This window comes from Orbilia oligospora (assembly GCF_000225545.1).
Source record: "Orbilia oligospora ATCC 24927 unplaced genomic scaffold scaffold00006, whole genome shotgun sequence".
In the NCBI taxonomy this organism is placed as follows: Eukaryota; Fungi; Ascomycota; class Orbiliomycetes; order Orbiliales; family Orbiliaceae; genus Orbilia; species Orbilia oligospora.
The window spans coordinates 901,947-928,576 of record NW_011645563.1 but is presented as its reverse complement, the minus strand read 5'-3'; the positions used below and the strand labels follow the sequence as shown (position 1 = coordinate 928,576).

Below are 26,630 nucleotides of genomic sequence, written 5' to 3'. Positions count from 1 at the left end.
TAGAACCGCCAGCTGGGCTTCTGGTAATCTGATACTGATACGATACGATGCTATTGACACCATTGCATTGCATATAAGTGAGGGACAAATGAGCTGTCAAAGCAACCTGCCTCTACCAACACCTTTATATGCAATGCATCACCGATGAAGCCTCACAAAAGTATCTCCGAATCCAAGACTAGCAGAGAAATCAGACGAATCCTTGACGGCTTGAGCCGGAGTGCAGCCCATCTTGCTGTGAGCTTTTTCTTTCTCTCGCAGCTTGCTTGCAGCCTTGTGCAAGAGAAAGGTGCGTGAAATATTGTCCGGCCTATCAGATCTCCTAGTAGCGAACTAAACTACTGCAAGCCCGTATGTACGGAGGCATGCAATCGTATTCTCCTTCTAAACCTTCTAGCTAGCTACATATGATGTAGACTGTTAACTTGCCGGCCTCCGTGTCACATTTTATTGCATTCTGCTTTGTGCTTTCCTTCGCTGCTAGTTTAGCTGCTGCTGCTGCTTCTTGCATAGAACGGCACGCACATGGAAACCTTAGAATACGGGCGGATTTCGCGCCAAATAATCCTCTTTTTCTTTTCTTTTCTTTTCCTTTATTATAAACTAAGATAAAAAAGCCAATGCATGCATGCAGTGGGCCTTTTGGAGCATTTTTCTGGAAAAGAAAAGGAAACTGCACGCTCTCGCTTTTTCTAGCCATACATAAAGATCGGTGGGAGCTGCATGATGCGGCTTGTACGCAGTACATAGTGCTTTGAAGAACAAAAAAAAAACGAATGAAAAAAAAACGGCTCCACTACATATACTGGCAATACAGGGGAACAGATTAATCGTTCTTCAAACTGGTCAGCTGATGGGATTGAGGAGGAGCACGGATACTCGTTCGTAGGAGATAGTTCCCGAAAATCCCCCTCCAGAAAGCACGAAGGTATGTAAGTCCGGGGTAAAAAGGACTCCACAAAAAAAAAGATGGGAACATCCAATTCGCGAGCAGATATTCTGTCCGAGACGAACGAGCGTTTTGTGGAAGGTTGTGAAATTGTGATACGACCTCGGTTTCTTTTTGATTTTTTTGACATGCAGGCCAGAAAGAAACGGGGCGATATAGTTCTCATCGTCCCCTGCTACATAAGTTACTGCATGAATTCGGATGCACAGGCTTGTTGAAGCTTGTCAATGCCTGTTGGGGTGGCGTTGGAATATCGATAAGGAAGCAGCAGACGATGCCATGGCCTATTAACGTCAGGAAGCCGAACAATGACATCGAGCAAGCCAATGAGCGAATGTAGCAGCTCTTGTTTTACATAATGAATCGGAAGAATAAAGTTGACCCACATCAACACAAAATTGCGCGATAGTTTTCCTTGGAATTGGTATATACCTATGCATCTTGACTTTTTAGAAGTTTTCCCGCAATCGCGAAGAGATCGAGATCATTGATCATTGATCAACGTTCCCTAAATACCTCTTTCTGATCCAAAAAAAATTCCGCAGTGCTCTCTAATGCTAGGATCTACTATAGCCTATCAGCGGGTATAGTCCATCAGCCATGGATGGCTTGTCTACAAAATCCGGGGTAACGGGGACTCGCAAATTTTGAGCCAGAGGGACGGGTAAAATGATCCTCCCAAGCCTTGGGATATAGCCAGAATCTGCCTTGGATCTTCACTGCCGTTGGAAAATGTGGATGCCAGATAGAGAGAGATTATTTGGACGAATCGCACATACCACCCTCCTGGATTTGAACATTGGAGGTTGATTGATACTTAGGACACAAATATCACAAGATGGATCGATTTGTGTCATCGGCGAGATGTATAAATCTTCACATCGATAGAAGTAAATGCTGCCTTGTGAAAAGTAATGCAAGTGCTAAAGCCTTCAAGCATACATATACTTAACGTATGCACCTTCATATCACGATAAACGAGAGCCTGACCCAAGATCCTTTGCGGCTTCCCCCCCTTCGATCGCTGGTATCGAGCCTTTAGGTCAAAAAGCTGACCCAAGGAGCCTTATCTAATCTTAGCATCATGCAGGATCAATCTGATATTCCTTTTTCCTGGCAACTTCCCGCGGAGAATTTTTAATCCTTGCCGCCGTTGGGGCTTCCTTTTGCTTTTCATCCGATGTTTTTGGTCGGTCGTGATAAAGGAATCTTTATCTATTTTCTTTTCTTTATTTTTAGTTTGTGGGTGTCCGACCTGTCTTGACGTCAACCTCCAAGACGATATCGAAATGCGGGGTTGAGAGACATTGTGCGATCTAAGGGCCGTTGAGGCCTTGTGGCGTCTGGAATACCGGGCTATTAGATAAGAGGGGTCCCTTCGAGGAAATCTCCTATGATCGATATCGGATCAGATAAGAGAGGAGGGGTAATTGTGAATTTTTTTTTATTTTTTTTTCAATTTTTTTTATATGCATGCCATGCATGGAATTTTGATTACCCCGCTCCGTGCATCAGATATCGGACGATTGGCCATTAGACTGGACGAGCTCTGTAAGACAATCGTTTTCGGAAGACCCGATATGTATTGAACGGATTAAAGGGATATATGCATATCTCGACTTCTTTGGTTTGAAGAGTTATCAAAATAATTATAAAGCAGATGTTCTCGCCTCGCTTTTTCGAAGATTGTGGTTTTCTAGACGCTTCGCTGCCCTTGGATGTAATGAGATTCGAGGATTAGTATGCATATACTTGCATTGTATCTAGTTGTAGATACGTAAGATGAGAGGTTTATAGACCCTAGATGCTTCAAATTAACCCAGATAGAGAGTGAGCTGGCAGTTCAATTGATCGATACACCATGAGAGAATTTCGACGAAAAAAATTTATTTTTTATTTTGTGAGGAAGATTAAGAGGCTACGTCGACAGCGCTGGTTAATTTTCGTGTTGAAGTGGAGTCGTTCTGCAGAGTCTTCCGCAATATCAGACCACACACATTCCAACATGCAACAACGACATCATGCAAGTCGATCTAGTCCAATCCGCGAAGGGTCCCGTACTATACTTATGCACACCACCGGACCCTCGCAGCTCAGAGAAATGGGAACGGGATCAAGAAACCGAAAACTTTACTTTTTGGAACCGAACCACTTACAGATCCATGCGTTATCGATAGGGAACACGGACTGTTCCCGAGTTTCCCTTGGCGGTATCGGATCTAGTTTTTTTTTCTTAATTTTTTTCTTAATTTTTTTTTTTTTTTAGTCGGGATGGGATTCTTGGTACCGATGTATGAACTGATAAATCTGATAGAGGCGAATTTAGTGGTCTTCCTTTCGAATGCTTGTTGCCTTTGCGAAGTGGGGCTCTTATAAGTATTAGGTATGGTGAGTGAATGCATGCGCTAGTTTTTTTTTTTTTTTTGATACCACCGACAGACAAGTACGTACTACATACATGGTGGCGTTTATGGCGATGTACACAGCTGACTTTCTCGCCATTTTGAATAGGACACCTGGTGTGAGACTTTTGAGACAGCTTTGTCTTCGGGTACGAGCCATTGAGGCGCCGCACTTATGCAGACATTCCTAATCTGCTACGTGATGTGATACTTGCACCGTCGGGACCGGAGCAAGGAGATATTGAATATCGTGAAGTCTAGACACACGGCACAACTTCATAGTTGACCAGCTGTTATGATCACACTTATGATTTGCCCAACCGACCTCCCAAATACGTATGCAGTTGGACCGGGCTGGACCGTAGCTACCTTCGGTTCTCGATAGGGTTGGCCGGATTTGGGAGAGAGGCCCGTCCGGAGGCCCTTTCCCTGCCTAGAGCTGAGGCATGCGCTTGGCACAAAACAAGAATCAGGACAAGAAACCCAAGAACTCGAATTTCTGGTCCAGGCACACAGTCTCTAAAATTACCCATCAAATCATCACGCTTTTGCAGAAAGACATCGCGCTTCCTTCCGACCACCTTGTTACCTGCAGGGCCCCGCAACCTACCTACCTATTACTATCCTTATCAAAACCATCTGGCACCGAATCCCATGAACTGAATCTTGTCTACGAATCGATGCAGCCGGAGAGAAATGCTGAACCAACCCCTGGACCCCTCCCCTAATTCGTGATTTCACCACCGAGAGGATATGGCGCTGCAGGCACCTACTCCGACTACTCTGTGGACCAGCTCGGTACCCGTCGCGCCGTCACCAACTGGTTCGCTTCATCTTCCGGGCGTTACGCCGTTCGTGGCGGCGGCGATATGGCGAGAATCTCCGACCCCCGGTGATTACGACCCCTCTTGCACACCCTACGTACGTTCGACCGAGTTCTCTAGGAGGAATTATATTGGAAGGAAAAATGTGTATACTGACACTGGGCGACGTATACAGATTCTTCCGTCTCTTGGACTCCTTAAAATTGCACCGAATTCCACAATTACTCTAGAAGCCGATGCTACGTTTACTCCGATATGCTTAATAAACGACACATTATCCTATCTTGACAGCAATGATAGTCTAGGGCCTCGAGTCCCGCAGTCCGATTTGCGAGATCCGTTCTACTCAAGTATGCAGGAACCTGGCTAGAGCTGCCTATTTGGAAGAACGATGAACTGACGTACATAAAAAACAAATAGGTTCGATACCTATGGCCTACGCGATCGGCGGCACTACAGTACTGGCTTATATCCTACTTATAATTCTTTTAATATCGCCTCCTGGGTCGCGGCCTATTTTACAGAAAGCGGCCACCCTTACCGTTGTTATATCTCTTACTATTGCCTGGGCCGAGTTGAACGAGATTGTGGAATACCAACACGCACATGGATATTCGAATGGCGCTCAAATTCGGATTCATATCCTCAAAGGGCTGAAAATACAAATCGTTAGAGTAATATCTGACACATTTTTATATCTGGCGCAGGTTCAAACCCTCATACGACTGTTCCCCCGGCACCGCGAAAAGCTGGTCATAAAATGGGCCGGTCTGGTTCTGATAGTCTTGGACACGGTCTTTAACGTCATCAACAACTTCTTTTCAAAACAAGGATCCCCGAAAAGGTTTCTAGATGCAATACCAGCCCTATCGTATCTTTTACAGATCGCACTGTCATTACTATACGCCTGCTGTGTGTTGTACTATATGTTCAGCCACAGACAGTTTTCGGTCATGATGCCTTGGTCGATCCATAATCGGCATAAATATGCGGGGGATACTTCCAAAGTTGCAATGCCGCTTATTGCGCTAATTACGACGGCTACGATATTTGTTCCACTCGTTTTTTTTGTGGTTGATATCTCGAATCAAGATCTTGCTGGTTGGGGTGATTTTGTAAGATGGGTAAGTTTCCAATATCGATTGCGTGGATAACTATCTTTATACTCGATATTAATAGGGGAATAGATTGGTGCTTGTGCTGCAAGTGTTATAGTCTGGGAAATGGCCGATAGAATAGAGTATTTCGAAAAACAGACCATACACGCTGGTATACTCGGCCGTCAAGTGTTTGAAGGAGACGAGATGCTCCAGGGAATTGGGGGGCGGGTAGTGGATTGGGGCGGCAGTAGTCGCGGCGATAAAGACGACGGACCTGGCGGTGGAGGCGGTGGAGGCGGCGCTACAGGAGCGCTCGGTCGTCCTCTCAATTCAGACGAAAAGATGGGATATGTCATGAACTCGGAAGCAAACAAGAAAGGAAAACTTGCCGATAATTCACCTGGACGCCCAACACCGCCGTTATCGATGGCTGCTTCTGGGTCTACGACGTATGTTATAAGGGTACATCCAACGCAGACGCCGCCGAGTCAGACAGCCCGACCGAGCAGCACAGTCAGCAGATCGACATCGTCAGCACGTGAGACGAACCGTGGGACGAGCACTATTAGCGACCTTGCAATCAGCCCTGCGAATACCCCTTCCAATGAAACGGGTATCAGTGGCCCGAGACGAGCTATCACTTTTTCGGACATTAGTCGCCCAGTAACAGAATCCCCAGGTCTTGGACAGTCGAAAGCACTTCCCCATACTTATCGGACAGGGCAGGCACCATTTAATCCTGAGGACTTCTCGCCTGAGGGTTCAAGATCTCATGGGCCTCTGGGGCTTGGGAAGGGTTTAGCGTTTTTGAAGTGGTTTCGTAAGGGAGAAGATAGCAAGCCGAACTGGCCGGCTCAGAAGATACCGGATGTTGAGGATGGGAATATAAGGCACGAATCTGCGCTTGGTCAACAAGTAATTTTGTTTGATCCACCGTCAAATCATGTATCTGCACAGAGTTCAACGGAAGATGACACATTCGGAGACCATCATTCGATAGACCCGGAAGTGCAAAGTCGTTCTCGACACTCTTCACCAGCTCATATAAGACATACACCGCCAGACCAAGTCGATGAGCAACAGCAGCAACCCAACCTGCTGCATCAGGAGGATGCAGAAGACGAAGAACAGAAACCGACATCATCTCTTTTCAAAAGCATCTGGAAGCGGAAACCTTCAACTGACAAAGTCAAACCCCATGAACCCTTCCCAATTACATACATCCCTGCGCAAGCCCGAGGCAGTAATCCAGTAAACCCGCAGGATGTGGAGGATGCGCGCAACCGAGAGCTCGAGCGGATCCGCGCCGGCGGTAGTAGTAACCAAAGCAGCTCGGAAGGCACATCTAGTAGTCCCTCCAATACTAGCGATGTGATGGTCACCAGATTTGAACAGCATCCAAACCAAAAGAGTATCCGGGCTACATCGGGCACAGAATCTCTTAACCGCTCATCGGCATCACCTGCGTCTCGACTCCGGCATTCAGTCGATTTTGACCTACCAGAAGGAAGTACAGCGGGGCCACCGGTTTCACCACGACGTCATATGCACACCCACAGCGCCAGCGGGACACAAAACATCACGCCTCCACCACCGGTAACTAGGTCTTCGACAGCTTCTCTTAGCGGGAGCGCTCGAACATCCTCAACAGGTTCTTGGCAATACCGGGCTAGTCCTAATAATGGCGGCGTAAGGATGACACCTGTGAACCCACGACCATATAATCCAAATGAAGGAGGTCATCACGTACAAGGCCCCACGCACTCGCACTCGCATTCTCACTCACACTCTCACTCACACCAACATCAACTGGTCCCACACCAACCGGAGGGTATAGGCCCAAATTTGCCACTGTCGTCGAAGAGTGCAGCTCCCACTAAACTACTGGGACGCCCGTTGGATCCAACAGTGATACCGGAAGAAGCAGAAGGCTCGTCAATGGCGAGTATAAAAGGTGTAGACCATAGCGCTGATGAAGGCGAAATACAATATCCAAGTATAACGAAGAATAAAGGTAAATCAAGAGAAGACTAATAGACTTTTTACAATTGGGAACAGGATAAAGATTTTATAAAAAACAATGAAAAATATTAATAGTATTTTTTGGGTGGTTTTTTTTTGGCGTTCGTTGGAGTTTCTGTCGCCGTTTTTACTTGGAATGTGCATTGCAATTCTACGTTAGCATATTGGGGGTGTAAGATTAGCCATTTCCTTTGTCAATAACTCTCTTTCCGAATTGATTGGGGAGTTTGTTTTTTGTACGGAGGATGCTGTGAGGGTTTCGCGAAGCACACATGTACCGGCGTCTGGTTCATTTCTTTCTTACCTCTACTACCTACCTACCAGATCCCTCTTGCATTTTTGGGCTCTCATAAAAAGCACCACCTACAAGCTTGGAACTAGGCTCACGGGCTCACGGGCCCGCTTTGTTTATCTAAATAGTATACTCTCTAATATCAAAATTATATTCGGAACAGATGATTTGAATATCTATATATAACGTAACTTTTGATGCCTCCCAGAAACTCCTGCACGCACATTGTACTTGCTATATGCCCCAAATATTCTTGACCTGTATATGACTTCTCTTTATTACATTTAGGTAATCTTCTATACACTGATTGTCTTGAAGACACTGAACCCCTTCTCTCCCGTTGCTACTACCATGCCGGGCACTTGCTTAACCCAATGCACCTCCCTCACACCTTCACAGAAATGCTCAAACATCAGCTGATCGGGTGCATCACCAGCTCCACCGGCTTTACCACCTTCCTCCGTATCCTCCTCCACAGCCAAATTCCACAGCGTAACCGTCGAATCAGCGCTTCCAACTGCCACAACTGTATCGTCATTCGAATTCCATTCCACACTTGTGATGGGTTGTTGATGCCAACTAAAGCTTGCAACGGCGCTAACATTCCCAGCACTGCTAGAGAAAGTTCTTAAATCCCAAACGGCCCATACACCATCATCCGCACCCGTAGCGAGTAAATGTTGCGTTCCAGGGTTCCAACTGGCTACGTTGACATCCGAAGAGCTGACGTCAACGCTTAATACGAACTTCTTGTTCTTCTGTCGAACGTCCCAGATTTTAACGGTTCCGTCCGCGGATGCTGAGGCGAAGACTGTACGTTCCGATGGAGACCATTGGATTTCTTCGATACTGGAGGTATGGCCTGTGAATGGCGAGGTTTCGGCGATGAATTTTCCGGATTCGTTACGGGTTGTGTGGAAGATTTTACCGGAGTTATCACCGGTTAGGAGACGGCCTTGGGGGATTAATGGTGACCAGTCTATTGCGTAACCTTCTACACCTCGGTGCATGGATAGACTTGCGATTGGTTGGTTGGAGGTTGGAGGGATTGGGTTTCCCGGGGATTCTAGAGATGTGAGATGAGGTGTTACGTTGTAGATATTTACGGAACCGGTTTCGAGCATTGTGGCTGTTAGGTACTCGGAGTTTTGAAGGGAGAATGGAGATGTACGGATACGGTTTGTGGTTGTATTTAGTGGGATATGGCGGGATTCGAGAATAGGGTCGGAGTCTTCGTCTGCATCGGAATCCTCGTCCTCGTCTTCGGAGTCTTCGGGGTCTGTATGGCATTGTTAGAGAAGCTTAATGAGGTGAATTTGGGAGATTGGGAGGGGCATACCTTGCTTTATCCTGGACAGCCCGCTCAACTTCATGACTGTTATTTCGTTTTCCTTAGCTTTGGAAGCTTGTGTGCCGGTAACGAGGAATACTGTCGCCGGATAGGCCTGTCTATTATCACCCAAGCTATCCTGTAAGACATCGAACGACAGACACGGCCACTTTGTCCCCATATTGTGTAACAGGTGGAAAGCACTCGGGTCTGGTTCTAGCACTTCATTTTCTTTTAATGGTTCCTGAGGCCGCGATATTCTGTATGCTTCTGTATCGACATCCATTGCTATTTGACCGATTGTATTAGCGAAAGCTTATAGCTTTTGTATTGAAGGTTGGATTATGGCATTTACCCTCGTCTTCATCTTCGTCTTCTTCCATTTCAGAAGCTGTGCCGGCCTCTACGACGTCCTCGTCGCTTTCCATTTCGTCTTCATATGGATCTTCGAACTCGCCCATGCCGTCCTTTACTGGTGTCGTAGCTTCACCTAGTCTGGCGGTGCTGCCTGCTCGTTCACCATTTTTTAGGTTATCGAGGTCGCCCTCTGTGAATTCGTTTGGTCGTTTTGCCATTGCTTCGTGGTAGTGGTGTCTGTCGGGATTAGATATGGATGGGGGTGGATGGTTAGGTAGGGAACGAGTAGGAGGATGGGAGTTTGAGAAGTTATGGTCCTGGCGGGGTGCTACTTTTTTTTTCTTTGCGACGGACTGGCTCAATTAATTTTTTCTTTAAAAAAAGGTTCGTTTCCTAAAAAGTGTTGGTTCAACGTCAAATCTGCAACAAGTCTTGGCTTGTGTCTTGGCGCTCATCACCTCGCGACAACACAGATGCGATCCCTGAACCTGATCGCCATGCGACGTGGATGCGCTTCCATCTACAACTTCCATGGTAACGCGTCAAGATAGCATCCAGCAGCTTTCCGAGTTCCTTTGATTGTTTAAAGACTCTCTCACTCTTTGAGCCTTATCTGTTACAAAGGGTCCCTTCCTCTTCCAGGGTTCTTCCTATCTACTTCTTCCTCCCTCCTTCATCCACGATAGCAACCATCAATATATAGTAACAACCGCCACCACTTCAAAATCACAGCCTTCCCAACATTGATCATGGCGCCACAAGTTTCCCTCCAAGCCCAAGTCAATCTCAAGCTCAGCGAGCGAGGCCAGCGTGAGCGGTAAGCATATAACTCCTCCTCTCTCATCTATTCTCGATTTAAAAATGCTGACTAAAATCTAAATAGCCTCCTCAGCCACCTCGTCGAGCAACTCCACATTTGCGGTTGGTACGAAGAAGCCCGTCGAGCAGCCTCAGCAGCGGTATTTGCACAACAAAGCTCCCACGCTGGTGGACAAGCCACCTCTTCCTCCGGAGAACCTGTTTCCGATTACCACCAGGTTTTACACAAAGTTGAAGATGAGATGTGGCGGAAGATGCCGGTTGAGGTTCAACGGGAGATGTATCAGAAAATTCACGCGGCATTGGAGCAAGTTTTGAAGAAGTGATTGCCCATTCTTTTGTGTGTTTGTGTGTGTGTGTGTGTCTTTTTTGTGTTCATTTCCCTGCCATTTATCAGATATCCATTTAAGGCATCAGCTGCTCCTGAGGACAGGCGCTGGGCTTTCGAGGGTAATGCCTGGCTGATGTGTATATCTTGCTATCTATGAAGTGAGAGGTGGCCCCCAGTGACAGAGCTGGTCTGAACTTGACACCCTTGCTTGCTCACCATATCAGAAATTCATGTTTTGTTTTCCCGTTTTATCGTGTATTCACGCGAGTGAGGCTCCCGATGACGATAATGGCGTTCTATCCGAGGAAGATCCCGCAAGGGGATCCTACGCCGCTCCGTGTGGGGGAAGGGTTTTACTTCTATCACTTTCTTCAACCCCTTCCTTGATTACATAGACCTTGCTTCTATGTGTCGAGGAAAGATAAGCCCTTCCCTTACCTGCCTCCGCCCTTGCATACCGAGCTGTGCTATCTATATCGTCATCTCAGCTTGACCGCTGCGAGGAAAAGCGTGCGGAATATACAGGATGGAATATGCCGAAGATACGTTTTGGAAGTTTTTTTTTTTATCCCTGGTGGACGACGGCGTGAAGGATTGGAAGGGGAAGTTCCTGTATATCGATCGGGGTCGATTCTCCCTTGCTGTCTCTTTTTTTTTTTTTTTTCCTCACCGGACTCCCTTTGTACGTATAGACTCATACATTTCAGCCCTTTGACTCCCTTGCCTCAACCGTTCAGATCGGACTTTAAACCCGTAAATCGTGATCTACCCCATCCGTGCGTTTATCTATCTAACCCGACGACACTCCCGCTTGGACGTAAGGTATATATATATATATTTATATACACATAGTCCTCCGGAAACGGCTAGATAAAAGGTAAAATACATTTCGGACACCGTGCGAGTAAGAGCGAGAGCCGATGCATAAGAGTCTCTGTGCATGCATGAATTTCCACCCCCTCGCATTGACTCGTTTCGAGCCACTAGTAACTTTTTTTTCTTCCTTGGTCCGATAAGCCCTGCGGTCCGAGATCCCCTCCCTTCGGCCTCGCCCAAATGTTATGAATGCCGCTAAAAACGCCTCGTGCCGTCATAATTTGGGGGGTTTTATATACCTATAAAGTATTATACTTATATGGAGGTCTCGATCAATCGACTGTTGCGCCATGCATGAGGCTTGGTTAAATACGAGATGGAGGGATATGTATGTATGCGTATGTGTATGTAGTGTACGTACTAGTCGTGGTGCGATTTGATACATGATATTAAGTATATAATTATGATCATGCCTTCGATTCCATTTCCAGTAATATATATATAATTTATCAATTTACCGTTTAATAAATGTTGAAATTTTATTCTAAAGAAGTTTATAAGAAAAAGAGTACGCAGAGTAGTGATATAGACTGGCCCCGAGACTATCCAAGACGTAAATTTGAGATTTTTATATTTAAGAAACAAACAAGAAGAAAGCAATATGACGCCATCAAGACCAATGGTAGGAGGGATAATAACCCATCTGAAAAGGAAACGAATGGAAAGGAAAAAGGAAAATAGATATGAGATGCAGTAACAGAATAAAAACGAGAGTCGCCATGCTAGTTTTTTTTTAGAGAAAGGGATGGAATTCCGTCATCAGAAACGAAAGGCTATTAATACTTACTTGTACCGGTTATATGACTATATATATATCGTCATCATGTCCAAGGAAAAAAAAATAATAGTAATATAATAAAAAGAAAAGCGTATCACACAGTGGAAAATATTTTTGGAAGGAAAAGCGAGAGTGGTGGTATCAAAAGGGAAAGGAAAAAAGATATAGAAAAAGGAAGACCAAATGGTATGAAAAGGAGAATGCCAACGACAGCCGTAATAACACCGTTACACTGAAGAGAAAAACCAAAAAACGTGCTTTGCAAGGACAAAAGAAGAAAAACGCAGATGTCGCCCCGGTTGACCCAATGCCTGTAAGAGGTATAATATATAAGAAAGGAAAAGGAGAAAGGAAAAAAGGGAAAGAGGAAAGAGGTATGCTATATAGGGAAATATATATGCGGCAGTATTAAAAGAGAATTAACATGCCAGGATCGAATGGGTTTCAGGGACGGTTGTGAGGAATATCGAGATGGAAAAGTAACGGAGTGGCTGTGCGTGGATGTAAGCTGGAGGTAATAATAGAGACGATTGGTTCTGTGAAGCCGCTGCTATCAATCACCGGTTGCCGGCTTCGACGTCTTGGTAGATCAGCAACGGGTCGCCGACATTTTCGATCTCGGGTATCGTGCATTTTAGGTCGAAGGCCTTCGATAATACAATCTTGAAAATCTTTTGGACATTGATGCTATGCGATGTCGAGCTGAAGATTAGGGAGGCTTTCATTGCGCGGGCGAAACGTTTCGCTTGCTTGGATATTTCTTCCTGGTCTTCTTTGGAGAGATTGACGAAGTGATCATATTTCGTGCCGATGAGGAAGGGGATAGCGGTCTATGTTACGATTAGCTTTTTCTGTTCTGCTCCGCATTGTTGGAGGTAAGATGTACCTTATTGAGACCTCGTCCCTGTCTATACCATTCCTTGATGCTGTTCAGTGTGCTCTTCCGGGTGAGGTCGAACATGAACAGGATAGCCACGGCGTCATTACACACCAACGGCAGCATGTTCACGAATTCACGCTGGCCACCCAAGTCCCAAATCGAGAATGTAATTTCGGTATTCCGTATTGATATCGTCTTTTCCATGAAATTAACGCCTATTTAGGTTTTGATTTAAAGTTAGAATTGCTTTGGATTCGCGTGGTTTGAGGACGTGGAAGGGGAGCGGTCTGACGTCAATCCCTTTATCGGCGTTGAAGAACGAACCTAATGTCTGGATGTAATCCTCATCGAAACTTCCTTCGACGTATTTGACCATTAACGAGGTCTTTCCGATCTGTGCGTCTCCAACCATTCCGACTTTGATGACAACACTGTTTGTATAAAAATTTTTTTTCTTCCAGTTAGAAAGTGCTTCCTTTGATATCGTCTACATATGACCTTAAAGAACAAAGATATAATACGTACGAATTCTTCTTGGCTCCGGACCCTCCCTGGCTGCTGACACTGCTACGGTCTCTATAGCTCTCATCATTTCTATTCTCGCTGGCGGTAGAATCTCGTCTGGTATATTTTTCGAGAGATTCGTGTCTTGTATGACCGGCAGCAGCTCTTATGGCGGCAGTAGCGGAAGAATGATCATCTGCGTTGAGGTTGGCAAAGGAGGCCCGAAGGGGGGAGACTGGCGAGCTTTCTCGCTTTGTCGGAGGCGTTGTCGTCATTTTTTTATTATAAACTCGTGATAATAGGAGGTATAGAGAAACAGGGGGTATAAAGGAGATGTGAGTGAGAGAGCCGGTGTGATATATTTAGGAGAGAGATCGATGAATGGAGCGAGGAGAGGAGAGTTGAAGTGGAAGTGGAAGTAATAGTAATAGTAATGGTTAACAGTAGTAAAATCCGGGGAATTGAGGAGGTCCTCTAGTCGTGGAAACTCGTGCGTGTATGTACGTCCGTGGTCGTCAATAATCCGTGGCAGCAGCTGAATGCAAGATGGAAGGGGCTACAGGCACAGCGGATGAAGTGTCGATGTGCTGGTTCTCCAAAGTAAGAAGGGCGTATCGTACCGGGTTCGGTGGACGAGTCGGAGTTTCGATTGGTTGGAATTTTCTCGGTGGCTCTTAGCCTGTGTGATGGAATGGATCCGGACTTATATGTACCACACTGTGCGTATATATAAATATATATAAAATGACAGCCTCCACTTCCCGGCGTTAACGTTAATTTTATATCTTGGATTCCGGGTTATCAGAAAAGAATATTTCTGGAAGAAAAAGCTCAAAGCTGAACTTCTCTTGAAATAACCTTCCTTCTGATCTTTCTCTCCTCTTTTGCTGAACTCGGCACTCCTGCTAATTGCTTGCTACTGCTGTTGGCGGGTCCCGCTTTTTAATCACCCCGCCCGGGCTAGGCACATGCACTAATGGATTGGTGAGTGGCGTGTCGATACCTTTGACACTAGGCTATTTGTTAGTAAGTATGTGTACTGCCCTGGGATGGATACACCAGTCAAGAAAAGAGGAATAGCTGGGGCTAGCCTATTCCGAATGTCGACGAAGGAGTGATATAGAAAGTGTATCCTGCCGCTTTCCTCTTATAATACACACATACGTCGTTGAAGACTCAAAGATGTCGGGAACTATAATGGACTGCAGCGGGGAACCTCTCTCTTCTTATCAAAGGGCCCCGAAAAACCTATTCGACTTCATTCGAAGGAATTGAAAATATCTGTTACTTACTTTATCGGAGAATTCCCTTTTCAAGAAGACTTGATGAAATTCGAACAATAAAAACCAAAATTTGGCGGTCCTCCTAAACAGACCCTCGATGCGAACCAGGTACTACGCTACCGGTTTATTCCTTAAATTGGTTAACAAAGTGTGATCAGGCACTACCTGATACGGCGATAAATCGTTATTTTATATTTTTCTTCTTCTCTCTCCGAAAGGTGTGCCCTCCGAAAAATATGATGAACAGCGAAAAAGATTCCGTGCCCCGGTTCAAGGCGGGTGATTTCCGAGGTGGACTGGGGATTTCAATTCGGTAGCAGAATTGGTTCTTTTTTTTTGTTTTTGGTTGGGCACGGTTGTCTGGAAAGATCTTGAACCACGATATTTTCTGGGATTCCGCAATGCAAGAAGGCAGTGCAGTATCAGATCCTACGCTTTACTGACTGTGTCGGTTGATATGCTGGGTGAGATGTATGCAAGACCGTTTTTGATTTTGGGTGAAGAAAGCCTGGAATTGAATGAGAAAGTCGAAAATTCCTTGCAAAGGAAATATTCTTATTCTTCGTTTTTAGAGATGAGAGAGGGGGAGATGGGGAAAAAATTGGGAAAGGAAGTAAAAAAAAGTCCCTCTTCGTCCCCTTTGGTCGTCCTGTATTGTATATATACCGGAGAGATGAGAGGAGGGGGGATCAAGGGCATCTGGAGGGGGAGATGAGCAAGGAATAAGCAAAATGACTTGCTCGATACAGATAAATTGCTTCTTTAAATCATCATAACGGCGGGCTCAGGAACCAGGAACCCGCGATGCCCTCCAATTCAAATGCCCCCTCAATTCTCCCAACATTGCTGCTGACCAAGGAAACAATGCCCTCGACATCAAGGAGAGAAAAGAGTGGTGGGGGCCAAGGGGTTTCTGGTTCAGCCTTGGCCTCACACCAGGAGATTAATTTGGAAAGCTTCCAGAAGCAAGGGCGGATTCCCTTTTTTGGTTCGTCTCAAACACGCTCCAACTTAGACTACTTCGATATAATTTCCATGGACATCATTATCCATGGGCAATCCATGTTTACTGTGTAATAACTGTTGGAGCAGGCGAGGGTTGTAAAAAAGCAGCCAGTCTTTCTTCTTTTTTTGCGATGAGCTTAACCCCTGAAAGTGAAAGCAGTCAAAAAAGCAAGCTGGATCAAAACGTGTGAGCGTGTCTTGATCTCATGCACGCAGGGCCGGAGCGAGAGGAAGGGATCCTTTCCCTATCGACCTCATGGTTTTGAACCTGCAGTTGCCTGTTTTCCTTGGTGGGACAATTCAAGAAAGCAACTGGCGAAGAAAAGAAAACATCCACCGTTTCTTCCTCTCGTAAGCGGCTTTCTTGGATTCAGTGGTGTAATCTTAAAGAATTCTTCTCTTGTGTCCGTCAAATGAAGACCTGAAACAGGTAGACACCAAAACACCGCGGGCCGAAATACTGTGCCATATGTGTCGGCACGGCATGGCAGGTTTGCTAGTCTTCGTTCCTTTGTGTGCCACAAGCGCTGGAAAGATGAAGCCACGAATGCAGTTTGTGTTTGCCAGCTGACAATTGAGCCGCCGGTCATGCTTTGTGGTGAGAATGAATCGTCAAGAAATTCTAAAATTCCTACTGGTTAGCTGAATAGCTGTTGTAACAGGGTTTAGTGCAGCGGAAAGGGGATGGTGGGAGATTATGCACAGCACCGGCCCATGATCCAAGCAGCCGGGTCCATTCCAGCAACCCGGACCATTCAGGCACCGCAAGATCTCATCGAGTCTTTCCACTCACGGCCAAAGAGCCAAGGAAGGTGGTCCATTTCGTGTCTTATTCCGGCGTTCAGAAGGAGATTATGAAGTCATGAAGATAAAACGGGGGGAATGTTCGAACAGGGGACGTCCCGACGTCCCGAAGTTTACTCATCAGCGAATGGGAAAGAGCCCCTTGAAGACGGTGAGGACCTTCGAAATTCCAGATTCAGCAACTTCTCAATTCCATCATCCATGGCGTCCTGGTGGCGGGAGAATAAAAATAAATAAAAAACGCTTGCCATGGTTGTGGTAGAGATTTTCGGTTGGGCCATGAATCAGGAGGGACATCTCCTGTATCGCGAGGAAATTTTTTTCGTTCAGAAGTCTGACATGACGAGTCATCGTAATTATTCTGCTTCTAGCCGTCTCCTTTGGAAAGTGTCCGTTTGTATTGATTGGAAATATTTCAAAAGATTCCCTACATTCTTTCACAAAAAGTTGCGAGTTAGATTGTCAAGTTGGTTGTTCCTTTAAGGCATCTGTAGTTGGTCTATGCCTAGCCCAGCTCTGGACATCTGGGAACCTTGCACTTGCATGCAGCGATTCGCGACGCCGCATATTATTTCCCCATCTGCCACGTTTGGCGGGCAGAGAGTTCGAAACGTGCATGTTAACAATCAAGATCCAGGGTATCAGTTGGTTGGTTGGTTAATTGGTTGGTTGGCAGCTAGACCCTGTATTGCTTCAATTATTAATATTAAGTCTCGGTATGAATGCTTTATGTATGGACTTCGGCAACAGGAAACACTCATCATCAGCGAATCTTCTACCACGAATTGCACATTACATGGGTTTTCAAATTTCATTCAACTGCATTTCTATCAAGTTTAGCTACACAAGCTAAAGGTAATGTTCTCGCCGTAACTTGGGCGCCATCATCCATGCTTCTTCTTATCCACATCAAGTTATACTATTAATAACAAGAGAACCATAGTAAGAAAAACAGACATCAGGAGGTATTCCCGTATGAACGTGCCCCGCTAAAAGTGGTAGTGGTAATAATAAACAACGAAGAAGAATAAAAAGGAACAATAGGATATCATAATGTGCAATAAAGGTCAAGGTATAAGCAGAAAAAACAGAAACCCCTCATTATCATGACCACAACCCCAAATATGAATGCAAACAGTTCTGACAAACAGGAATCAGAAAAAAAAAAAAAATAATAAGAACAAACGTAGAGGGATATCTAGTACTTTGTAATAGTAGTGCGTGCGCGCCTTGTTGATTTGCTTGGTGTTCATTGCAAGACCAAGGCTGTCAAAAAGGAAAATAAATATTGGAAAAAGAAAAAGAAAAATCAAACCATCTCAAGACATGTTCTCCAGCCTGACCTTCATAATCCCCTAACCTCCCCTCCTATCCTGTTCGGCAAAGCGGATACCACGTCTGGTGGGCTGCTGGCGCTCGGTACCATCGTCCTCACTGTCGTCTTCATCGGCGGTCGAGCTGAGTGCAGCTTCACGACGTCGGCGTTCAGCTTCAGTTTCTGGGTGATGCTGCGAGGAGCCGCCGTTGTCACTCCTTTCACCTCCCAATCCTAGGGCACCCTCCCTTCTACGACGTTCGGCAGGAGTTTCCTCCTCGAAATTTTCAGGGTGGTCAGCGCTAGTGGTGCTCTGCATCTTCGATAATGCAAGTCCTGGATCAGGCAAGCGAGCAGACGCAACGGCCTTCTCGATAACTTGATCTGTTGGACCCGTGACAGTTCCACTTCGGCTTCGACTAGCGTTCCCTGGAGAATATGTGCCGCTCTCGTCGTCGTCAAGTCGGTCAGCTTCCGCGACTAACTTTTGGGGGATGTTGTGGGCTTCTGCGATTTTCGAGCGGTATCTTGGATCAATGGTTTGGAAATGGTCAACAATCTCTTTTCGACTCATACGTCCACCGTGGAACGGATTGTGAAGGTGAACCCCGTGCTCGTCATTGGATCTGATAGACATAGTTTCATCATTTTGCTCTCGGTGCGGGGGATTGCTCGTTTCACCAGCAGTCGACTTTCCAGTCAACCAAGATCCGATTTTCTGCAAGCTTGGTCGACGACCAGTGGGAATGCCCAAGATGGTATCCCTTCGCTCGGTGTTCGTGTTTGTGCGAATGACCTTGATAACTTCACCGTCTTCATCCTCAACAATGACGTCATTACCGCTTTGGTAAGCAGTAGCAGTGCCACGTTTTCGGTGGGCATCAGATCCACGCCGTTCCCTGCCACGAGGAGGTTCATTTTGGTGGACAAACTCGTCGGCAATTTCTGCTGGGTGAGGTAGTGCTGTACCAGGTTTACCTGCACGTGTGTCCTTTGATTCGTCGAATGTATCCTCGATTCTGCCGTCAGAGAGCCTTCTAAATTGGCTGACCACGTCGCCCTCTGCGTTTTCGACTAGGATTTCATTGCCTTCTTGGTAAGCGTTGCCCTCGGGTGGAATATGGACATTGACAGCTTCTGGAGGTGGTAGACGTTCGCTAGATACCGACGTTCCATGGTGGTTCTTTGGTCTACCCAGACCATTACGGCGTCGAGGTGCGGCCTCAGAGCCGCTCATGCGTCCACTAGATTTCCTTGCGCCGCCGAAGCCTCCAGGGATACCGCCTGCAGGTGGCAGAGCACCAGGAGGGAATTGCCCTTCGCCGGGGAGTTTTTCGTTGTCCGATTCCTCTGGTTTCCTTATGGACATTGATTGGCCACGGTTTAGGAATGGAAGTCGGCTAACCCAGGATTCTTCAGGACCTTGAGTGGTGTATGACATTGTGAGAGTCATCCTGTTGATGCGCTTACCCAGCGTGAACACGGCAATGGAAGATCCATGAACAATAATCGAAGATATTACCAAAAACGTGACAATGGGCCAGATAACCTCAATCAAGAGGAGATTTTCAAAGTCACTGTCAGGGTCCGGGAGTACAGCGAGTGGCGTTGCAGCGTTTCCAGTTGAAAGTTCTGACCGAGCGAGAATAGCGACAAAAATAGCACCGACGCCGATAGGTCCAAAATGGCCAGCGAAAAGAGACTCTCGGAAAGTCTTAATGTCCGGTATGAAAGGCCGTAGTACAACCATAATGGGTATTCGGCGAAAGAAGATGACCAATATCGAGATACATACCAGTCTCCAGGGTTCTAAGCCCCACTCTGGTCGATTGTACATGTCCCATGGAATGATTGAGCCGAAGTAAACGAAGTATGCCAAGTTTAGTAACAGGTCAATGACGTTGGACACATGAGATTCCTCAGTCTTATGCGCGAACCAGCCATCGTTACTAAACGCGACTCCAGCGCAGAAGCCCACAAGGAGATCATCAACGCCTATCTACTAGTTAGCAGCCAATTCATGAAAAAAAAAAAAAAAAAGATTTTGGGTAACTTATGGCTTACCGAGAATACTTCCTGCACCAGCACAAAACAAAGCCAAGGTAAAATAAAACACCAAGAAACTTTCTCTATCAATGATGTTCTTGGCTTCGGCCCATTTTATGAGTCGACGTCCCGCGTATCCCACGCAACATCCGAAGACCGCTCCGAAGACACATTCGTAGAGAACGGTAAAAACGAACCAATGGTAAAAGACCTCGCCTGCATTAGGTCGGTAGTGGATAAGATATATGGCAAGATAGATGAATGGGAAAGCCATGCCATCGTTGCAACCGGACTCCGCGGACAGAAGATCTCTAAGATGCTTCGGAATTCGTTTCGCGAACTTACCCTTACCCACGACCGAAGATGCAAGCACAGGATCTGTAGCGGTGACGCAAGCTGCTATGCAAAGTGAGTCTAGCCATGACAAAGGCTTTATGAGCCACCAGATGAACACAGATACGACAAGCCATCCGAAGGTCATAACGGGAATAAGGAGATAAACGACGGATTTCCAGTGACGAGTCATATACGCCTAAGTTTACGATATGATTAGCAATCTTGTTTCAATTCCTCCGAAGGGAGCTCCACCAACCTTGGGTAATTCGACACCAACAGCGAAACACTGTACTACAAGAACAATTCGGCTACACTCCAAGGTAATTTGGTCCACATTTCCCCAACTGTTCGGATCGAATAGGTTTGCGGCGTATGGGCCAAATATAACACCACAGATGGTTGCAACCGTAGCTTCACCGATGTAAAGCTTTTCCTTAACGAACAAAGAGACCAACATGAAAAGGGAGGTAAAGCCTCCCAGAATAATGTATGCCAGATGTGGCCGGTTGATCTGGAAGACACAGAGGAAATATTAGCTATCCGTTTGTTCATTGCAGTGCATTGATCAGTCCCGCTCGGCGATCGTGTAACACGACAAACCCCAATCTGGAATTTTCCCTTTCTAGCAACATCCAGGCCGAGAAGCTGAAGGCATAGACGTCGTTGAAAGGGCCAACACGAAAATCGCAACAGAAGTATGTTCACTTACACTTAAGTGATCCCAGGCCATTTTGTCGCTCTGTTAATTGGGACCTATTGAACAGAACTTTCCCTCTCTACAAATCCTCCGCTTCCTAATTGCCTCTTCCTTCTCTGGGTTTCCTCCTATGATGTGACGAATTGTGGGGGATAGTTGATTGACGTCCTTATGGGGGCTTGTTGAATATAAAAGCAACCAACTCTAGCGACGGCGAGGGCTGTGGACGTTTATGCATGCGCTAGGAGGAACTCGGGGCTTAAGAAATACCGTATCACTGGCAGACAGTGAGGGGCAAACAGAGGTATGACTAGCTCGAAGGGTTTGAGACAAAGCTACCTGAGTGACAGCTGCGTCCAATGCTGTTGCGCAAAGCCTTGCAAGGAATGGATGCGTTTAGAATAGCACAGGTATTTGGTTGCTTTTGGCCGCTAATGCCGCTTTTGCCGTCCTTCTGGGGGTTCGCAATGAAATGGAAGGAAAGATAGGAAGAAATAAGGAAATAAAGCAACAGAAAGAAGGAAAGAAAAAAAAGAAGCAGACAGATGGTATTCTTTTTGTTTAGATACTAAGCTTTTCTTCTTCTCTTCCCTTTCTCGGTTTTCCTTGTCGATGTAACGGCTGATGTGGTTTGCACAAGTTGCACAGAACGTCACTATCAGCAAGAGTTAGAGTTCTGAACTGCCTGTTCAAGCCCGGTATGAACCGAGAAGCGCCTATTCGAAAAACTAGCGAGAGTCGAAGGGAACTCCTTACCCTACTAGGCCGAACGGACGAACAATCGGAGGTAATATGGGATGAGATGGTATGATAGGACGTGGGAGCGTGGTTGATGAATGAGGAGAAGGAGACGGGAAATCGCGATGGTGATCCTCCAAGAGAGGTTAGTTAATTGAGGTTTGGTTTGTTGGAAGAAAATGAATGGTTGACGTCGTTGCGCCAGCGGTCGAGAATTAAGTTATGTGTAATGCACAACCAATCGATAAATGATAGCGACGATGAATAAAATATGCGAGCAAACAGCCGCTCCAGGTGCACCTTCAAGCCTCCTGGTCAAGTACCCCGGGAATTCGCGGTTACAAAAGAAAGAAAAGGGCTTTTGTCGTCTGTCGACTACGGGCAGGTCGATTGAAAAGAGAAGATTTAGGAGACCAAAGGGTCGACCGGTGAGAAAAGGAGAAGAAAATTTTCACACTTCCTACAAGGGAAAAGCAATACAGATAAATACTTCATACACGTCTGGTGGACTTCGACTGATCACAGATCAAGCAGTGACTTTACACGTTTTTTTTTTTTACCCTCCCAGATTCGCCTGTTTTTCTCATCCAACAAACCTATGATGGCCAATGGATTAGCCTTGTTGGCGGTGCCGAGAGCCAAACCCTTGCATATCACTGCGCCGTGTGCTCTATCCCCTTCACTTTCCGGCCGTGGACCGAGAAGAAATTTCGGAGGATGAACCTAGAGCGTGGGATGACCTTGCAGAGCCTAGACATCATCAAGCATGGCCTTGATGTCTTCATTGTACATGTTTTTTCGTTGTTTTGCAGGCCACGAAAAATGAACCCGCGATGCTACATGCTACCCTGCCATGTATACAGGAAATAGTCAAAACAATGGGATATGATGTGCGAGGCGCTCGACAGAATCCCGACGAACATGGCAATTGCAAGTGTCTTGCCAAATACTCAGAGCAAGAAAAGGCGGCAAAACGAGGTTATTCTGGCTGTGATATGAATGATGCCCAGAAATAAAACCCATGCTAGTCCCATGCGCAGTGGATCCCACTCGCAGATCCAAGACCACACAGTTGGTTAAACCCATCGAACAAACCCAACTAATACATTTTCTTAGGTATGCTTATCGATGCTTCATTTTGCTTGTATCCTGCCAATACTCTCGGTATTTCTGCCAAGTTGGTAGTATTCGGCTGGGTTCTTTCTCAGCTCGTAAGCTTGTTCTGGGGCCAAGAGGCTTGTGGGTTTCAGCCGAACAAACACGAAATTTGCAATTGTGAGTCCGCAGTTAAGAAACTTGGCCGTGGATATTAACGGATTCTAGAGTTTCCTACATAACACTATGGGCGTTCTAGGATCTACGTAAGCATGCAAGTTGAAGAAGCTGGGGAGGGATATAGGAACTTAGCTTCTAGCTTTGAGACTTAAGGATCACTATCTGATAATCAGCTGTCCACATGCCGATTTATATCCGCCTTGCCCCAAGTCCCTTACCTGAAAGCGTTAGCAATAGCGTTATCAACCATTGGGCTATTTTAGTCGGTGTTTGACGGGAATTCGGAACCGCAGTCAATTCGGATCCCAACCGGAACTCCACAGAACTCCACCCTAGACGCAATGCACTTCGCTAGGCCAAGTTACCGATTACGTGCATGAGAGAGGGTCAATTACTAATACTTTGCATGATAATTGTACAAAAAACTTGAACCCGGGCGTTTTCTTCAATTGCGAAGAATCCTAAGGAGATTGGAATATAACGTACTACAAAATAACCGAAAACGTCGCTGTCGTACAAACTTTCGTACTTACATAGTAAGCATACTACATCCAACATTGCCCGTGTGAGGGGAAAGAAAAACAAAGACAAAGAACCCAATCTTGTGAATCTTGGGTCCTAAATATAAACATTATGTGAGGGAAAAAAACCCAACTGATGCTGTTGAACCTTGGCGCCAGATCCGATACCATGATGTAGCTAAAAAGGAATGAGCTCGAACGAACCAACGAACGTAAACTGCCAACATTCAGCGTTGAGCAATAGGGTCGTGAGGATTATCCCGCCTCGGCATGTGCCTAGAACGGTAGCAATGCTTTCGCATGTACAATTTCAGGGATATTGGGTTTTCGGAACCCCATTCGAATCGTGGAATTCTTCCATTGTTCCCCAGCTGTATCACATGTTAGATACCCCACCTGATGATTAAATACTAGTAAACACCTACTTGAAGATATTGAAATCCTGTTGGAACATAGTTCCCATGTCCCAGCTGTTCATATTTCCAAACCCATCACTGGTCATCATGGGATAATTCGTTGCTCCTTCTGGCATCATGTTGAAAGATTCGTCGACCATCGGGGCGCTAGCAAATGAAGGTGTATATGCATTGGCGTACGGGTCCACAGGAGATATATATTCGTTCTGGTCTTGGAACGCCATGTGCATGCGCATGTCATAGTTCTGCGCACTTTGAACATCGAGCGAGAGCGAATGTATCTCGTGTGAGGGATGATGATGATATTCTTCTCGACTTCTTTTTGGTTTCCGTATTGGTTTTTGTGATGATGTAGAGCTGACATCGGTCTGCTGAGGGCTGAGTGTAACATCCGAACCAGTGTCTTGCATGGATGGCGATAGAGCCTTCTTTCTTTCGTCGGCAACGTTTTCGCAGAATAGTACCAATGTTCCAGACATCAGTCTAAAGCTCCACCGCTTCTCCTCACACATGTGCCTGGCGATATCCACAACTTTGTCACAAGCTTTGTTGGCTTCCTCTCGCAGCTCCTGGGGGTAATCGATGGCTGTCTCTAGCTTGATGCTCAATGCTGCCAGAAAGCAACGGACTTGGGCATAGTAGCCAATACCCCATATTGCAGGACAGCTATGGACCAATTCTTTACTTGCGTACCCGAGAGCATAGACTGCAGCTTCAGCTAGCTCTCGTCGAACCTTTACGGTATCTTGCAAGAACCCTGCTGCCTTGACCTTCTCTTCGGCATTGGCTGGCTGAAAGAAAGGGTAGTAGAATATTAGTTTAAGTGCAGCGTAGTTTAGTGCGAGTGTCGCTTGGCTGTCATAGTCTTTGCAGATTGTCTGGAATCTGCGAAGACGATTCTCGAGCTCTGCTATGGAATCTTGGACTTCGCGGAAGTCTCTTTTTTCAACGTGTGTAAATCTATCCGCGCGGTATGCAACTGAGTGGCATTTACCAAGTACAATGGCTTGTTGTATTAACTCAACGAAGAAGTGATGTTTTGTGTTCTCAAAACCCGGATCGAGGTTTCTAACGTCTGGGAAGTCGAGGTCGATGTCATTATAGGATATCATTAGAGGATACCCTTTTCCTGTGCTCGTCCTGGCAAAAAATTGCGATGTCAGTTCTTAGTTGGAAAATGTAATCTCCGATACGGAGAACATACCATCGGTCTTTGATGAAGACAGCCCAGAATAGCCGTCTTCGCATCTCTTGCATATCCTCTGAATACTTGCTCTGCGCCGACCGCCTGTGAAGTTTCAGCTCCAGTGCCATCCGAACTGCCTGTACCCGTACATCTTGAGATTAACTTTCGAAAGACATTAATGGTAAATTCTATGAGTGATATTTACTCACCATCCCAAGCCTGATCGGCCATGCTTCTGTATCATGGATTCCTTCGGTTTGTAACTCGACAGTGAGATGAATCAACGTTAAAGCCATCAATGCCTGTAGAGACGGCTTATAATTGTTCATCAACCTCATAAGCTGTGCATGTAGGACTTGCTTAATGTGGACAAAGTCTCGACTTGAAACAAGCACCCCGTTCAATCTTGCAGCCACGCCGTACATGGCGGCGCGCAGGAGTGGGGATATTTTGTTTGTCTTTACATACTGCCTGGTAATTATTGGGATGTAGGGTTGTACTTTCGCAAAGAAGAGTTCGTTTTCTATATATTTTGCGAGCGGCGGGTCGATGTACAACTTGTCCGTGCCCTCAATATCTGTCCAGGGTTGATAGTTATTTTCCGTGATATTCTGACGGATTCGTAAGATTTTTTCTCTCGACTCTTCAGTGGGGAGAAAAGATTGATCGGAAAGCTGGAAGCCCGCATGAGCGGACGTTTGTCCGTTCATAATCATCGAACTACTCATAGAGGGTTTTAAGACGAATTATTTAGCCACGCCTGCCTTACATACATTTTATGGGGACAAACTAAGGAAATTATGAATCTTGGTATATATACTAACCCGTCATTTGGTGGTCTTGGAGTATTCTGCTGGAGAGACTCGTCGTCCGGCAGATCGCATTCCTTACCGTACTTAATACACCAGAGACATTTCATGGACCCATCGGGCTGGCTCTTCAGTTCGCATCGTGTCCGACGGGTGCGGCATTCGTTGCAGGAGCGTCGTCTGGATGCCCTGGCAAAGGCAGTATGTACGCCGTCGTTGGCCATGTTGCAGTAGGATTGTTAAGCTGGGCTTAGAGCCATTTGACACCGAGCTTGTACTATGGGGATTCAATGTATAACGGGGGATTTTTCGGGGACTGTAAAAGGAAGGCAGCAATGATTACTGGACTGAGTTCCACAGTCAACTTGTAAATGTACGGCAGAGTAGGAGCGGCGAAAGTGGAGTCGGCTCTCAAGACCGCTGACTGTGCACTGTGCTCTGCTGCATGGGCGGTTATAAATCTCCACCCGGGGCCGTTTTGGTTATGTTACTTGGCGAGGGGGGAAGGCTTAAGGGCAAAAGGTATTTCGACGAGGAATTCTGGAGAGAAACGTCAAAGTTGCAGGGAGGCTTGGAGAAATCATCCGAGCATCTCGAGATAGCTTCGATTTAAGTAACATCGCAGCTTTGGACCCAGCTGATATGAAGAGCATCCTTTCCTTGCGTTTGCAAAGTTTTTTTTTTTAAAAAAAAAGTCTCAGCATGGAGCATAACGGATATATTGCTGTTCCTGAA

The 26,630-nt window shown here is 46.1% G+C and overlaps 6 protein-coding genes across 6 annotated transcripts; 2 read left to right on the top strand and 4 right to left on the bottom strand.

The window, feature by feature from the left end:
- Positions 1-4,104: 4,104 nt before the first annotated feature.
- Positions 4,105-7,309, top strand: AOL_s00006g291 (uncharacterized protein; the record flags this gene model as incomplete). The annotated part of the gene is made up of 4 exons (XM_011119600.1): positions 4,105-4,272; positions 4,351-4,525; positions 4,596-5,299; positions 5,363-7,309. 4 exons carry the CDS (start codon positions 4,105-4,107, stop codon positions 7,307-7,309), a joined length of 2,994 nt encoding a protein of 997 aa, XP_011117902.1.
- Positions 7,310-7,885: 576 nt separating this feature from the next.
- On the bottom strand, positions 7,886-9,494 carry AOL_s00006g290 (uncharacterized protein; the record flags this gene model as incomplete). Its single annotated transcript, XM_011119599.1, has 3 exons — positions 7,886-8,868; positions 8,929-9,207; positions 9,275-9,494. The coding sequence occupies 3 exons, from the start codon at positions 9,492-9,494 to the stop codon at positions 7,886-7,888; spliced, it is 1,482 nt and encodes a 493-aa protein (XP_011117901.1).
- A 531-nt stretch (positions 9,495-10,025) lies between these two features.
- On the top strand, positions 10,026-10,421 carry AOL_s00006g289 (uncharacterized protein; the record flags this gene model as incomplete). The annotated part of the gene is made up of 2 exons (XM_011119598.1): positions 10,026-10,093; positions 10,160-10,421. 2 exons carry the CDS (start codon positions 10,026-10,028, stop codon positions 10,419-10,421), a joined length of 330 nt encoding a protein of 109 aa, XP_011117900.1.
- Positions 10,422-12,637: 2,216 nt separating this feature from the next.
- AOL_s00006g288 (uncharacterized protein) lies at positions 12,638-13,739 on the bottom strand (the record flags this gene model as incomplete). Its single annotated transcript, XM_011119597.1, has 4 exons — positions 12,638-12,910; positions 12,967-13,175; positions 13,285-13,391; positions 13,486-13,739. 4 exons carry the CDS (start codon positions 13,737-13,739, stop codon positions 12,638-12,640), a joined length of 843 nt encoding a protein of 280 aa, XP_011117899.1.
- Positions 13,740-17,911: 4,172 nt separating this feature from the next.
- Positions 17,912-20,710, bottom strand: AOL_s00006g287 (uncharacterized protein; the record flags this gene model as incomplete). The annotated part of the gene is made up of 4 exons (XM_011119596.1): positions 17,912-19,585; positions 19,667-19,866; positions 19,936-20,449; positions 20,510-20,710. 4 exons carry the CDS (start codon positions 20,708-20,710, stop codon positions 17,912-17,914), a joined length of 2,589 nt encoding a protein of 862 aa, XP_011117898.1.
- Positions 20,711-23,794: 3,084 nt separating this feature from the next.
- On the bottom strand, positions 23,795-26,119 carry AOL_s00006g286 (uncharacterized protein; the record flags this gene model as incomplete). The annotated part of the gene is made up of 5 exons (XM_011119595.1): positions 23,795-23,855; positions 23,910-25,040; positions 25,105-25,223; positions 25,296-25,806; positions 25,911-26,119. 5 exons carry the CDS (start codon positions 26,117-26,119, stop codon positions 23,795-23,797), a joined length of 2,031 nt encoding a protein of 676 aa, XP_011117897.1.
- Positions 26,120-26,630: the final 511 nt, after the last annotated feature.